The 17,064-nt window shown below is 48.9% G+C and overlaps 1 protein-coding gene across 3 annotated transcripts in view; it reads right to left on the reverse strand.

Annotated features, from left to right (window-relative positions):
* LOC116938820 (mitogen-activated protein kinase kinase kinase 13-like) overlaps positions 1 to 17,064 on the reverse strand; it is a 166,617-nt gene that overhangs the window by 118,833 nt on the left and 30,720 nt on the right. Inside the window, exon 1 of one of the 3 annotated variants that reach the window (XM_076054920.1) lies at positions 12,889 to 14,115. The exons of 1 other annotated variant lie outside the window; for it this stretch is intronic. Coding sequence is in view for 1 of the 2 variants with exons in the window: in XM_076054913.1 (XP_075911028.1) it covers positions 12,603 to 12,642 (40 nt within the window). In the remaining variant the exon portion in view is untranslated. One more of the 3 variants, XM_076054913.1, reaches the window with a different exon arrangement.

Raw genomic sequence — 17,064 nt, forward strand, 5'->3', positions numbered from 1 at the left:
GGAGCCAGAAATCTTTCTGATTGAGAGGGGGTCAAATACTTATTTCCCTCATTAAAATGCAAATCAATTTATACCATTTTTGACATGCGTTTTTCTGGATTTTTTTGTTGTTATTCTGTCTCTCACTGTTCAAATAAACCTACCATTAAAATTATAGACTGATCATTTTTTTGTCAATGGGCAAACGTACAAAATCAGCAGGGGATCAAATACTTTTTTTTCCCTCACTGTATGTACACAGATAATTCCTGTTGACCTCTAACCACCTGTCTGCCCTTTGGCACTTCTGCAAATTGTCAGTTGTATGCATAACGCAGAGCCAAGCCAACTGTTTACGGAGCAGATTATAGCGACAGACGTGCTCTGCGCTTCGCTATAATAAGAGCCACTGCAATCATCATTTTACATGCTTTTTGGCCTGATATGTGACACAACTGTGCAGAACAGCTAAACTGATAATCCATAATTATAAATTCAACGCGCAAGCCCTGCTTGCCATTACGCGTGCTCAGCATATCGTGTAAATCCACTTTTAATCCCGCACACATAATCAATGCCTATTCCGTAGCTTTCAGATACAGAGTGTATATATATACATTAAGCCATTACCCTCGTGAGGCCGAGGGGGCCAGAGTGGCTGCGCATGGGCGGTGTGGGCTTTCAGAAGGCATTGGCCTGCAGTCGTGACCCAAGTGACTCAATAATGGCACCAGGTCTGGCGGTCTCGGCACTGTGCCCTGTTGTCTCCCGTTTTGCTGTATCGGCCCATCGCTGCCACCCCACCTCGCCGCGTATTTAAATGGCCCAAATGACATCGGTGTCGAATTTCAGAATCTTGGCAAATTCATGAAATGTGCGCTTATTTCAAAACGGCAAAAAATGCATTGAACAGTGTTTATCATTAGAATGAAAAGTGTTGCATTCAGGATTTTTTAAAATAAATAATTAATTGGGTTGCGGGGGTGGGGGGAATACATGAATCTATTGGTGCTGCAAACATCCGTATCATTGTTCTATTTGCTTCATTGCACATGTTCATGAAAATGCACAATACAGTATCACAGGAATAAATACATTGTGGGAAAAAAAACTATCTTACAGTGTACAGTACAACTGTACAAGTAATTAAAATGCAGCCTTCTGGCCTTTCACTGCTGGATGGAGGCCTTGCCACATCGCAGCCATGGCGAGCGTTGTTTGAGCATACTTCACCACGTTGGTCATTGTGGGTTTGTGAAGGACACCTACTGTACATGCAGATTCCCTTAATTTAAGCAATCTGGGATCTGAGCCCACTGCCTCAAGGGAGACGTCAGATGCAATGCGTGTTGTAAAAGAAATACAATTTGCATTTTTCCCATTAAACAGTATTTATTTTAATCTCCTTCTTAAAACATTGTGCAACCATGAATTGCCGTGTGAGGAAATCTCTCAAGGCATTGTTGGGCATAAAATAGGAAGGCTCGCCTCCTGTATACGCAGCTACAGGTTCTGTGCAAAACAACGTGCAAGATGTTGTCCTGTAATGCCTCCAAGTCCACGGCATGAAGACGCAGGCCCGAATGAAACCACACACCGGCCCATCCATTGGTGCACGTGCACGCGTGCGGATGGGGTGCTCACAAATGCTTCTCCACTCTGCCGGTATAGCCAGAAGCAGTGTCACTTGCCAAATGCGACCCACCCAAGAATGCTGAGGCAACAACATTTGAAGAATAATACTTGCATTTTATGTAGCGTCATGCACGCCAACAGCATTCCACAACGCTGTGTATTAATTATAAAGAAGGTCCAAAATGAACCTCATGGTGGGACCCCGGAGGTCCCGAATAAACGGAAGTCAAAACCCGTAATTAATGAACTGATTTGTTAACGACTCCATCTCACCGCGCACGTAAACGCGGCGACCCGCCTGGCACGGATCATTCTGTTGTCGCGTCGTTCCCAAGATTGCCGTAGTCACAAAACTTTGAAACTTTGATCAGCGCATCGTGTAGAGCTCGTCGAGGGGAATAGATCGCCGTGTCGTTCGCCTTCAACGGGCATAAAACGACGTCGCAACGCAGTTTATGCGAGAGCCGGGGGCTTATGGGACCCCGGGGTCCCGCCATAAGGTTAAAATGTCCAAATCCTATACACGAGGTTGGCTACTCGCAGATTGAAAGAAGCCCGATGCACACACACACATACGTACATACACATCAAGCAGGTGAAACCCCATACTATCAAGCAACCTCAAAAATGAATAAATGTATTTAAAAAATTGTACGAAAACAAAAAGCGCAAACAACAACAACACAGAGTCATCAGAACAAAGACACGAGTCCGTTTGGTCTCACACACACCCCAGGCCACAATTCCCACTTCCCCAACCAAGCCAGGACACAAACTGTCTGGTATTTCGCTTGTAATGCCCCCTCGATCCGCGTGTACGTGGATGCTTGAAGCGTGAAATGCGTTTGTTCAACATGAACGGAGCTCCGACAAAATAGAGGTCATGTCTCGTATTCTTATTTTTCATTTCCTTATATTTGTTGATGCTGCTGCTATGTTGTCAGTTGTGCGCTACCACACATAACAGCAAAACCTCAACAAATTTGTCAATAACACCGGAGCCTTAAAGGGAAAAAAAATCTATAATTAGCAACGTTTCAGGCAACAACCCCATGCATGGTCCTACTTCATGCGCTATGGAGGAGAGGCATTGCTCCGAACCTCACCTATGATTTATATTTTCAAGTGTTACAGACGAATGTGTTGAGTTTTTTCATTTAATGGTCACCGTTGTAAGGAGTGTACATTCATTTAACAAGTACTCACGTTCTTTCGGGAGGCAATGGCCTCACCCACTGAAATCTGTGATCCACACATCGCTTATATATACTCTGCCTACGCAGCGCGGTGCATGCTGCGGTAGATACCGACGCGAAGGGATGTCAAATGTAACCTTGCCTCCACTCAGTGGGGCGGTGACACGGCCCAGCGGCAGTGCGTCGGCGAATTTGCCACATTCGAAAAATTAACGCAAATTTACTCCATTGGGGTTACAAAAGACAAAGATCCCCCGTATAGCCTTAACTGACTGTTGGGGCAAGTGCTGTTAGTGAGCATCTATGAAGGCCGGTTACGGCACACGAGGGGGTGGGTGGCCAGCATCCACGCCTGGAACGCCTTTGTCTCCCCAGTGGCGATGTTTACACACCGCACACCAGGTACTCATTTGAGGATGAGTAGACCTAGGGGAGGCCCAAGACCGATTCAGGTAATGGTCACCGGTGTTGACCCTGTGCGGGAATCGGACTCCGGTCGCCGGGTTCGTAGCGCAGCGCGCTAACCGCTACACCACCGTTCCCCATTGGGGTTACGCACACAGAAGCAGCAGCAGCAGCAGCAATAATCAAGCCCTTACTGGCCGCCTACTGATGGCCCCCGCTCGCAGGACTCGGGATGACGAGTCACCTCGTGCCACACAGGGACGGCTGCCTCTAGGGGTGCCCTTTCATGTGTTTGAGATGAGCTGCGATGCAAGGCTCTTTGAGAGGCCCCACTCTCGAAAAAATGTGAGCAGTAATTGTCATTGTTACTACTCTATTCACATCCGAGCAAAACACTGAACAGTAAAAACTGCACCATATGTATACACACACATCAGCATATATGCTATATATTGTTTACTGAATATACAATACTGTATACAAGACTTATATTATTATATAACTTTCAAAGCATACGGTTCACCCGTCTTCTTGTAATGGGAAATTGAGTTTTCAGGTCCATTCGGTGTAAAGCCGTTTCAATACGGGCAAAATAAAAAAAAATGTGTCTATTTGTTTGTGTTTCTCCCTCGTTATGGGACTTTGTAGGATGGACGTTGAGATTTATGAGGGGCACGGGGTGACTAATAAGGTCCTGCATTGGTCTGCAATAATTTCAGTTTCATTTACTATGTATACAGTGAGGGAAAAAAAGTATTTGATCCCCTGCTAATTTTGTACGTTTGCCCACTGACAAAGAAATGATCAGTCTATAATTTTAATGGTAGGTTTATTTGAACCGTGAAAGGCAGAATAACAACAACAAAATCCAGAATTAACGCATGTCAAAAATGTTATTAATTGATTTGCATTTAAATGATGGAAATAAGTATTTGACCCCTCTGCAAAACATGACTTAGTACTTGGTGGCAAAACCCTTGTTGGCAATCACAGAGGTCAGACGTTTCTTGTAGTTGGCCAGCAGGTTTGCACACATCTCAGGAGGGATTTTGTCCCACTCCTCTTTGCAGATCTTCTCCAAGTCATTTAGGTTTCGAGGCTGACGTTTGGCAACTCGAACCTTCAGCTCCCTCCACATATTTTCTATGGGATTAAGGTCTGGAGACTGGCTAGGCCACTCCAGGACCTTAATGTGCTTTTTCTTGAGCCACTCCTTTGTTGCCTTGACCGTGTGTTTTGGGTCATTGTCATGCTGGAATACTTATCCACGACCCATTTTCAATGCCCTGGCTGAGGGAAGGAGGTTCTCGCCCAAGATTTGACGGTACATGGCCCCGTCCATCATCCCTTTGATGCGGTGAAGTTGTCCTGTCCCCTTAGCAGAAAAACACCCCAAAGCATAATGTTTCCACCTCCATGTTTGACGGTGGGGATGTTGTTCTTGGGGTCATAAGCAGCATTCCTCCTCCTCCAAACACGGTGAGTTGAGTTGATGCCAAAGAGCTCCATTTTGGACTCATCTGACCACAACACTTTCACCAGTTGTCCTCTGAATCATTCAGATGTTCATTGGCAGACTTCAGACGGGCATGTATATGTGCTTTCTTGAGCAGGGGGACCTTGCGGGCGCTGCAGGATTTCAGTCCTTCACGGCGTAGTGTGTTACCAATTGTTTTATTGGTGACTATGGTCCCAGCTGCCTTGAGATCATTGACAAGATCCTCCCGTGTAGTTCTGGGCTGATTACTCACCGTTCTCATGATCATTGCAACTTCACGAGGTGAGATCTTGCATGGAGCCCCAAGCCGAGGGAGATTGACAGTTCTTTTGTGTTTCTTCCATTTGCGAATAATCGCACCAACTGTTGTCACCTTCTCACCAAGCTGCTGGGCAATGGTCTTGTAGCTCGTTCCAGCCTTGTGTAGGTCTACAATCTTGTCTCTGACATCCTTGGAGAGCTCTTTGGTCTTGGCCATGGTAGAGAGTTTGGAATCTGATTGATTGCTTCTGTGGACAGGTGTCTTTTATACAGGTAACAAGCTGAGATTAGGAACACTCCCTTTAAGAGTGTGCTCCTAATCTCAGCTCGTTACCTGTATAAAATACACCTGGGAGCCAGAAATCTTTCTGATTGAGAGGGGGTCAAATACTTATTTCCCTCATTAAAATGCAAATCAATTTATAACATTTTTGACATGCGTTTTTCTGGATTTATTTCTTGTTATTCTGTCTCTCACTGTTAAAATAAACCTACCATTACAATTATAGACTGATAATTTCTTTGTCAGTGGGCAAACGTACAAAATCAGCAGGGGATCAAATACTTGTTTCCCTCACTGTAGCCGTGTGAGCCATGAGGCTCTTGATTCGGGTGCAACCGCAACAAACAAATCATGAACAAAGAACATCTTAAAGTGACGACGCGCAGCAGAAACATCCAGGAAAAACCAGTAAAATCTTCTAGAAAAAAGCACCGCAAATTGACGCTGTGTGCATAAATCCCAAATGGGATGCAAGTTGAACAATAACAACCATAATACAATTTTGATTAGAATATCAGGCTAACTCTGTACTTCAACAAACATTGCTTAAATTTCGATTTAAAGCTTTCGTGACTGCAATGATTCATCTTCTTTGGTTCTTTCGGTAAAGTCACATAGAATGAGAATAAAATAATAGCTAATCACTCAGCTATTTCAATGCTAAATTCTATGCTAATTCCTTTGTCAAGGGGTGCCTCTGCGGATGTGTATGCTTTAACTTAGCTATTTCAATGCTAAATTCTATGCTAATTCCTTTGTCAAGGGGTGCCTCTGCGGATGTTTATGCTTTAACTTTTAACATAGCCATTTCTGTGACCAGTCACAAGCTAATCACTCAGCCATTTCAATGCTAAATTATATGCTAATTCCTTTGTCAAGGCGCTTTGTTTCCTCGCACACAGCTTAAAGGTCGTGATCTGAACGTGGCTTTTTCACTCCAGCGCTGTCCTACCAGACAGTCTCGTCCCTTCACCTGATGAAGGCCGCTTGTGTTGTGGCTGAAACGTCGTGAGAATATTATTGTGTTATTTTATTTTATCAATTTATTATTTTATTCTCATTCTACGTGACTTTACCGAAAGAACCAAAGAAGATGAAACATTGCTTAATCACCAAAATAAAGCTTTAAAAACAATGTAATAGTGATCATAGGAACTGTGATTCAAATTGAACAATAAACGACATGCATAACATGTACGACCCATCTTTGCAGCCATAGCTGGCAGCATGAGTGACTCCATGACAACAGGAGTATCAGCAGGAGCCTCAACATTTTTCAATGCACCTTTAAAGATCAGCACACTGTAATCGAACCTCAAGATCATACTTGGCAGCGGACATCCGGAGCGGTGCATTTGATTTCAGGCCACTCTGCATAGCAGTGGCACCGGGGGGTGTACAGCTCCTCAAGAGCAGTTTTGAGTGCAGATCTCACAGGTAGTGATCCAAGTTGCAGTTTATTGGCAAAAGCATTCCAGACCCTGGGGGCATCAACAGCAAAGGACCTTCCTCCAGTATTTGTACGGCAATAAGGAATGTGAAGCAAGATAGGGCACTGTTGATAAGGAATTGACAGGTAAAGGACGTGGGTGCGTAAATATATATTTTAATATCGTGGTTATTATAGCGGCCACTAGTGGCTGCAGGAGGTTTAGGTGAACTCGTGACTGCATCGAACGGAGAAAACCGACGGAGCAGCCCAGTCATCAATGTGTCCACGCACGAGATTCGACGACGCTCGATGTACCACGGTGAGCTGAAGATGATTATTTGTCAACGTGCCCCACTATTACTCCCCGCGCATGGGTAAGCAGAAGGCGATCAAATCACACGGACATCTGTGCCACCGGTACAATATATACATGAACCAACCGCGTTTAAAATAAATTAAATGGGCTCCGAGGTCAATGGAATGAACACATGTCAGTGTCTACATTACTGACCAATTCAGACCGTATTGGTCACCCCGTGAGCTTATAAATCTCAACATTCATCCTACAAAGTCCCATCACAAGGGAGAAACACAAACAAATAGACAAAATACATTTTTTTCCCGGATTGAAAGGGCTGTAGCATGCCGTATGGACCTGAAAACTGCATTTCCCTGTACAAGAATACGGGGTAAAATGTATGGGTTAGCAGCTTTGTGAACACTACACAGCACGTGAGGAGTCAACATTGGCGGCTGTTCTATGGTTGAACCGACCCCGCCGTAAGGATCTGGAATTTCCACCTACCGGGCTCAGGAGGGTTTTTAATGGAGACGAGAACTTAAAATGTACAGGTGAGGGAAAAAAGTATTTGATCCCCTGCTGATTTTGTACGTTTACCCACTGACAAAGAAATGATCAGTCTATAATTTTAATGGTAGGTTTATTTGAACAGTGAGAGACAGAATAACAACAACAAAATCCAGAAAAACGCATGTCAAAAATGTTATAAATTGATTTGCATTTTAATGAGGGAAATAAGTATTTGACCCCCTCTTAATCAGAACGATTTCTGGCTCCCAGGTGTATTTTATACAGGTAACGAGCTGAGATTAGGAGCACACTCTTAAAGGGAGTGCTCCTAATCTCAGCTTGTTAACTGTATAAAAGACAACTGTACACAGAAGCAATCAATCAATCAGATTCCAAACTCTCCACCATGACCAAGACCAAAGAGCTCTCCAAGGATGTCAGGGACAAGTCGTAGACCTACACAAGGCTGGAATGGGCTACAATACCATTGCCAAGCAGCTTGGTGAGAAGGTGACAACAGTTGATGCGATTATTCGCAAATGGAAGAAACACAAAAGAACTGTCAATCTCCCTCGGCCTGGGGCTCCATGCAAGATCTCATCTCGTGGAGTTGCAATGATCATGAGAACAGTGAGGAATCAGCCCAGAACTACACGGGAGGATCTTGTCAATGATCTCAAGGTAGCTGGGACCATAGTCACTAAGAAAACAATTGGTAACACACTACGCCGTGAAGGACTGAAATCCTGCAGCGCCCGCAAGGTCCCCCTTCTCAAGAAAGCACATATACATGGCCGTCTGAAGTTTGCCAATGAACATCTGAACGATTCAGAGGACAACTGGGTGAAAGTGTTGTGATCAGATGAGACCAAAATGGAGCTCTTTGGCATCAACTCAACTCGCCGTGTTTGGAGGAGGAGGAATGCTGCCTATGACCCCAAGAACACCATCCCCACCGTCAAACATGGAGGTGGAAACATTATGCTTTGGGGGTGTTTTTCTGATAAGGGGACAAGACAACTTCACCGCATCAAAGGGACGATGGACGGGGCCATGTACCGTCAAATCTTGGGTGAGAACCTCCTTCCCTCAGCCAGGGCATTGAAAATGGGTCGTGGATGGGTATTCCAGCATGGCAATGACCCAAAACACACGGCCAAGGCAACAAAGGAGTGGCTCAAGAAGAAGCACATCAAGGTCCTGGAGTGGCCTAGCCAGTCTCCAGACCTTAATCCCATAGAAAATCTGTGGAGGGAGCTGAAGGTTCGAGTTGACAAACGTCAGCCTCGAAACCTTAATGACTTGGAGAAGATCTGCAAAGAGGAGTGGGACAAAATTCCTCCATAGATGTGTGCAAACCTGGTGGCCAACTACAAGAAACGTCTGACCTCTGTGATTGCCAAAAAGGGTTTTGCCACCAAGTACTAAGTCATGTTTTGCAGAGGGGTCAAATACTTATTTCCCTCATTAAAATGCAAATCAATTTATAACATTTTTGACATGCGTTTTCTGGATTTTTTTTGTTGTTATTCTGTCTCTCACTGTTCAAATAAACCTACCATTAAAATTATAGACTGATCATTTCTTTTTCAGTGGGCAAACGTACAAAATCAGCAGGGGATCAAATACTGTTTTCCCTCACTGTATATGCTGCGACATGAATACAATGCACACTGTACCACCAACCGAGAATTCAGCATCGGTTGCTCTGTAGAACATCTGACTCCCCCCTTCCACCCCCCACCCACTGCCGGTCATAGGCACGTCGAATTTCCACCTCTATGTCAGGGCCCTCGATGGAGATGGGCATCTTGAATGCGTGATACACAAGTCGAGCAGGGCGGAGCGGACACCATCAGCCGATTTAAAGCGTTCGCACTTTTGGAGTGGCGGGGGGGGGGGGCAGATCGGTCCGTTGCTTTTCGTGAGAGCGAAAACACGTGGGCCACAGGCAAGCCCACGTGTCAGTGCCGCGTTGATGACGATGATGATGATGAGGACAGCCTCATCTGCGCCCTGTACTTGGTATAAAATCAGCTCCAGTGGCTGATAAATAACAAACTCAACACACTGGCCAATAGCAACTGGCTCGGTTCGGCAGCTCTCCTATCATATACCGTGTATATTCCCCCCCCCCCGCCCTCCCTTTAACGCGGTACGGTGGTAGGCGCTATTGACACGAACCATTCATTTATTTAGAACTGCTTGGGTTGTGTTTAGTTTTGTTGTGCCTTCCCACCACGCTGCTCCGATTAGCGGGGTTGGCTACGTACGGTGCGAAAGAAGTTAAACGTACATACATTGACGAATGTGCGGGTGGGTTTTGATGTTTGTTATCTGTGCTTGTGCACAACATGCCAACGTTGGTACCAGTGCCGGATTATGTCCTAGTAGCAAAAGTAGCTGCATATGTAGTAGTAGCTACTACTACATATGTAGTAGTAGCTACATATGTAGTAGTAGTAGGTACTACTACTACATATGTAGTAGTAGTACCTACTACTACATATGTAGCTACGGGCCCCGCACTTTCAAGGGCCCCGCGCTAAATGCTTTCAAGCTATCAATTCCGGTTCAGTGATTCTGCACTTGCTCTATTACTATAGTACTATACTGCCTTCAACTTTTATGAACGACTGGGTGTTTAAGGTTAGCGATTCGCCGTATTATCCGGTTGTATAGCAAATTGAAACAAAAAAATACAATTACTTTACTATGCAAGTAAAAAAAAGTGTTTTTAATATTTACGTGGTTTTTATTATTATTTAGGACCCCTTTATAACACGTGCTACAGGCCCCGGCATTCGCTTAATCCGGCACTGGTTGGCACCACCGCAAATTTCGCATCTGCATGTCAGTGCCGCCGCTGAAACCGCCGCTGCTGCTGCTGCCAATGCCGATCTTTCCGGGAAATAATTGAGCATCATCTCAACGATTTCCCGGAAAGATCCCTTCCCTCCCATACCATCCTCCCCCCTCCTCCTCCTCCACACCCCCCAGGCCCAGGGATGAAGGGGCCCGTGGGTTTCAAGGAGGGTCACCGTCGCAAATGACACACGGAGACAAAGATCCCCCGGGTAGCCTCGGACATGCTGTTGGGGCAAGTGCTGTTGTTGGCGGACAGCGCCTATGAAGGCCTGCACGGCACACGCGGACAAGGGTGGCGAGCACCACGTCCCGGCCGCGTTTGTCTCCCCAGAGGCGCTGCTTACACACCGCACCAGGTACTCATTTGAGGCTGAGTGGACCTAGGGGACGTCCAGGCCCGGTTTAGATAATCGTCACCGGGGTTGGCCGTGAGCGGGAATTAATCTCGTGTCGCTAACCGCTGTGCCACCGCTCCCCAGCACCACACACACAAAACATACTGTCTAGTGGACATCTGCGAAACGACTGGACATCTATCAACAAGAGCTTCATAGCTCATCGGATTTCTCCAGGATACAGATTCTGAGTGACAACCCGCGCGTTTCGGTACCCAACTCCGTACAGCCTTTAAGATAATTTCTGATAAGCTATCCTTCAAAAGGGTGCACGCACACACACACACATGCAGTATACGTGTGGCACACACACATGCAGTATACGTGTGAGACAAAGATCCCCCATATAGCCTGAACTGACTGTAGGGAAAGTTCTGTTAGCGAGCACCTGTGAAGGCCGGAACGGTACACGAGGGGGTGGGTGGCCAGCACCACGCCCGACCGTCTTTGTCTCCCCAGTGGCGATGTGTACACACCGCACCAGGTACTCATTTGAGGCTGAGTCGACCTAGGGGAGGCCCAGAACCGGTTCAGATAATCGTCACCGGTGTTGGTGAGCGGAATCGAACCCGGGTCGCCGGGTTCATAGCGCAGCGCGCTAACCGCTACACTACCGCTCCCCACTACACATACTCACACGTTGACATACACACACACTGACACGCACACTCGCACACACTGACACACCCATAGACACACACATGCAGTATAACGTGAGACACACACACATACACACACATGCAGTATAACGTGAGACGAAGATGACAAAGATCCCCCGTATAGCCTGCACAGACTGTAGGGGCAAGTGCTGTTAGCGAGCACCTATGAAGGCCGGAACGGTACACGAGGGGGTGGGTGGCCAGCACCACGCCCGACCGCCTTTGTCTCCCTAGTGGCGATGTTTACACACCGCACCAGGTACTCATTTGAGGCTGAGTCTAACGTGAGACACACACATACACACACGCAGTATACCATGTGAGACACACATACACACACACATGCAGTATACCATGTGAGACACACACTGACACACACACATGCAGTATACCATGTGAGACACACACACATACACACATGCAGTATACCATGTGAGACACACACACATGCAGTATACCATGTGAGACACACACACATGCAGTATAACGTGTGAGACACACACTGACACACACACACATGCAGTATAACGTGTGAGACACACACTGACACACACACACATGCAGTATACCGTGTGAGACACACACTGACACACACACACATGCAGTATACCGTGTGAGACACACACATGCAGTATACCGTGTGTGACACACACACACATGCAGTATACCGTGTGAGACACACACTGACACACACACATGCAGTATACCATGTGAGACACACACATGCACACACTGACACACACATGCAGTATACCATGTGAGACACACACATGCAGTATACCATGTGAGACACACACATGCAGTATACCATGTGAGACACACACATGCAGTATACCATGTGAGACACACACGCGCACGCAAGCCGATGTAACTGCAAATGAAGGCGCGCCTTCTTCCACCGCAGGCACAGGCGCGGTGGCGTTCGAGTCGCCGTGCCACGACCCCAACACGAAGACGGCCCCGCCGTCACACTTGCTACGAGTCCACGGTCTGTCTGTACGGCATGTTCATATCCGCACGGCAAGCGATGCGCACCATAACCCTGTGCATTTAACGTCCACTCGGAGCGCCCGTCCGTGGCCCGTGCTTGCGAAACACAACACGGCACGGAGACGACTCCGCGTTCAGACACGCGGTGATCACGGGGTCACGGCGTATACAGTAACGGCAGTGCGTTCACCTGGAACGAGATGACCCCATAGAGGTGACACGGATGACATTCACGGCAGCGGGTCTGTGTGTGTGTGTCGTGTGTGTGTGTGCGCCGTGTGTGTGTGCTGTCGTGTGTGTCGTGTGTGTGTGTGCTGTGTGTCGTGTGTGTGTGTCGTGTGTGTGTGCCGTGTGTGTGTGCTGTGTGTGTGCTGTGTGTGTGTGTGTCGTGTGTGTGTCGTGTGTGTGTGTCGTGTGCGTGTGCTGTCGTGTGTGTGCTGTGTGTGTGTCGTGTGTGTGTGAACCCCGGGGCTCACCTTAACCTCCGGACCGCCGCCACACAAAAGCAGCGCGGACGCAGAGGGCGGCAACGGCGGTGATGATGCCAATGATGGTGATGGCGTGCCAGCGATTAAAGGTCCAGGTTTGCGTTTAACCTTCAGCCATCCTCGCAACGGCCGGGATCCGTGCGTGATGCAGGCAGGGCGAGGCAGCAGACAGGAGGAGGATGATGATGGTGGTGGTGGTGGTGATGATGGTAATGAGGATAAGGAGGAACGGGAGCTGCTGCTGCTGCTGATGCTGCTGGCCGGCAGAGATGCGCTCCTCCTCCTCCTCCCGCTGTTCCTCCTCCTCCTCCTGCTGCTGCTGCTGCCGCTGTCCGGGCTGAATGACCGTGACGTCACAAGGATCTCATGAATGGGCTCGAGCATGAGCATGGCCCGGGAATTAGCATTCACGGCCACACACACAGCACAAGCAGACTCCATCTACACACAGCACACACAGCATCCATCTACACACAGCACACACAGCCTACATCTACACACAGCACACAGCCTCCATCTACACACAGCACACACAGCATCCATCTACACACAGCACACACAGCCTACATCTACACACAGCACAAGCAGACTCCATCTACACACAGCACACACAGCATCCATCTACACACAGCACACACAGCCTCCACCTACACACAGCACACACAGCATCCATCTACACACAGCACAAGCAGCCTCCATCTACACACAGCACACAGCCTCCATCTACACACAGCACACACAGCCTCCACCTACACACAGCACACACAGCATCCATCTACACACAGCACAAGCAGCCTCCATCTACACACAGCACACAGCCTCCATCTACACACAGCACACACAGCCTCCATCTACACACAGCACACACAGCCTCCATCTACACACAGCACACACAGCCCCCACCTACACACAGCACACACAGCCTCCACCTACACACAGCACACACAGCCTCCACCTACACGCAGCACACACAGCCTCCATCTACACACAGCACACAAAGCCTCCACCTACACACAGCACACACAGCCTCCACCTACACACAGCACACACAGCCTCCACTTACACACAGCACACACAGCCTCCACCTACACACAGCACACACAGCCTCCATCTACACACAGCACACAAAGCCTCCACCTACAGACAGCACACACAGCCTCCATCTACACACAGCACACACAGCCTCCACCTATACACAGCACACACAGCCTCCATCTACACACAGCACACACACACACCCTCCACCCACACACAGCACACACACACACCCTCCACCCACACACAGCACACACACACCCTCCACCTACACACAGCACACACAGCCTCCATCTACATACAGCACACACAGCATCCACCTACACACAGCACACACAGCCTCCACTTACACACAGCCTCCATCTACGCACAGCACACACAGCATCCACCTACACACAGCACACACAGCATCCACCTACACACAGCACACACAGCCTCCACCTACACACTGCACACAGCCTCCATCTACACACAGCACACACAGCCTCCACTTACACACAGCACACACAGCCTCCATCTACACACAGCACACACAGCATCCACCTACACACAGCACACACAGCCTCCACCTACACACTGCACACAGCCTCCATCTACACACAGCACACAGCCTCCACCTACACACAGCGCACCGCATCCACCTACACACACACACAGCATCCACCTACACACAGCGCACAGCCTCCATCTACAGACAGCACAAGCAGCCTCCATCTACACACAGCACACACAGCATCCACCTACACACAGCAAAAGCAGCCTCCACCTACACACAGCACACACAGCCTCCATCTACACACAGCACACACAGCCTCCACCTGCACACAGCACACACAGCCTCCACCTACACACAGCGCACAGCCTCCATCTACACACAGCACAAGCAGCCTCCATCTACACACAGCACACACAGCATCCACCTACACACAGCACAAGCAACCTCCACCTACACACAGCACACACAGCCTCCATCTACACACAGCACATACAGCCTCCACCTACACACAGCACACACAGCCTCCACCTACACACAGCACACACAGCCTCCAACTACACACAGCACACACAGCCTCCACCTACACACAGCACACACAGCCTCCACTTACACACAGCACACACAGCCTCCACCTACACACAGCGCACAGCCTCCACCTACACACAGCCTCCACCTACACATAGCACACACAGCCTCCACCTACACACAGCCTCCACCTACACACACACACAGCCTCCACCTACACACAGAGCCTCCACCTACACACACACATCCTCCACCTACACGCACTCAGCATACCACCTACACACACACATACACAGCCTCCACCTACACACAGCACACAGCCTACACCTACACAAACACAGCCTCCACCAACACACAGCACACAGCCTCCACCGAAAAACAGCACACAGCCTACACCTACACAGCCTCCAAGTACACACAGCACACACAGCTTCCACCTACACACAGCCATAACCTACACACACACACAGCATCCACCTACACACACAGCCTCCACCTACACACAGCGCACAGCCTCCACCTACACACACACACGGCCTCCACCCACACACACAGCCTCCACCTACACACACACAGCATCCACCTACACACAACACACACAGCCTCTACCTACATATACACACACAGCCGGCACCTACACACAGCACACACAGTCTCCACCTAAACACACAAACAGCCTCCACCTACACCCAAAGCCTCCACCTACACACAACATACACAGCCTCCATCTAAACACACACACAGCCTCTACCTACACACAGCATATACGGCCTCCACCTACACACACACACACACAGCCTCCACCTACACACAGAGCCTCCACCTACACACACACATCCTCCACCTACACGCACTCAGCGTACCACCTACACACACACATACACAGCCTCCACCTACACACAGCACACAGCCTACACCTACACAAACACAGCCTCCACCAACACACAGCACACAGCCTCCACCGAAAAACAGCACACAGCCTACACCTACACAAACACAGCCTCCAAGTACACACAGCACACACAGCTTCCACCTACACACAGCCATAACCTACACACACACACAGCATGCACCTACACACACAGCCTCCACCTACACACACACGGCCTCCACTCACACACACAGCCTCCAACTACACACACACAGCATCCACCTACACACAACACGCAGAGCCTCCACCTACACATACACGCACAGCCGGCACCTACACACAGCACACACAGTCTCCACCTACACACACAGAGACTCCACACACACACAGCACACACAACCTATACACAGCACAAACAGCCTCCACTCACACACAGCACACACAGCCGGCACCCACACACAGCACACACAGCATCCACCCACACACAGTCCACACAGCCTACACACACAGCCTCCACCAACACACCACACACGCAGCCTACACACACAGCCTGGCACCTACAGACAGGACACAACCTACACACACACACACAGCCTCCACCCACACAGCACACACAGCCTCCACCCACACAGCAGTCACAGCCTCCATCCACACACTGCACAAACAGCCTCCACCTACACAGTGCACACACAGCCTCCACCTAAACACACACACACAGCCTCCACACACACACAGCCTACACACACACACAGCCTACACACACACACACACAGCCTCTACCTACACACACAGCCTCCACCTACACACGGTGTCGACCTACACACACACAGCCTCCACCTACACACACACAGACTCCACACACACATAGCACACACAACCTATACACAGCACAAACAGCCTCCACTCACACACAGCACACACAGCCGGCACCCACAAACAGCACACACAGCATCCACCCACACACAGTCCACACAGCCTACACACACAGCCTCCACCAACACACCACACACACAGCCTACACACACAGCCTGGCACCTACAGACAGGACACAACCTACACACACACACAGACTCCACCCACACAGCACACACAGCCTCCACCCACACAGCAGTCACAGCCTCCATCCACACATAACACACACAGCCTCCACCCACACACAGCACACACAGCCTCCATCCACACATAGCACGCACAGTCTCTACCCACACACAGCACACACACACAGGACACACACCCT

This window comes from Petromyzon marinus, chromosome 4, assembly GCF_048934315.1.
Source record: "Petromyzon marinus isolate PM22_M1 ecotype Great Lakes invasive population chromosome 4, UKy_Petmar_22M1.pri1.0, whole genome shotgun sequence".
Classification (NCBI taxonomy): domain Eukaryota; kingdom Metazoa; phylum Chordata; class Hyperoartia; order Petromyzontiformes; family Petromyzontidae; genus Petromyzon; species Petromyzon marinus.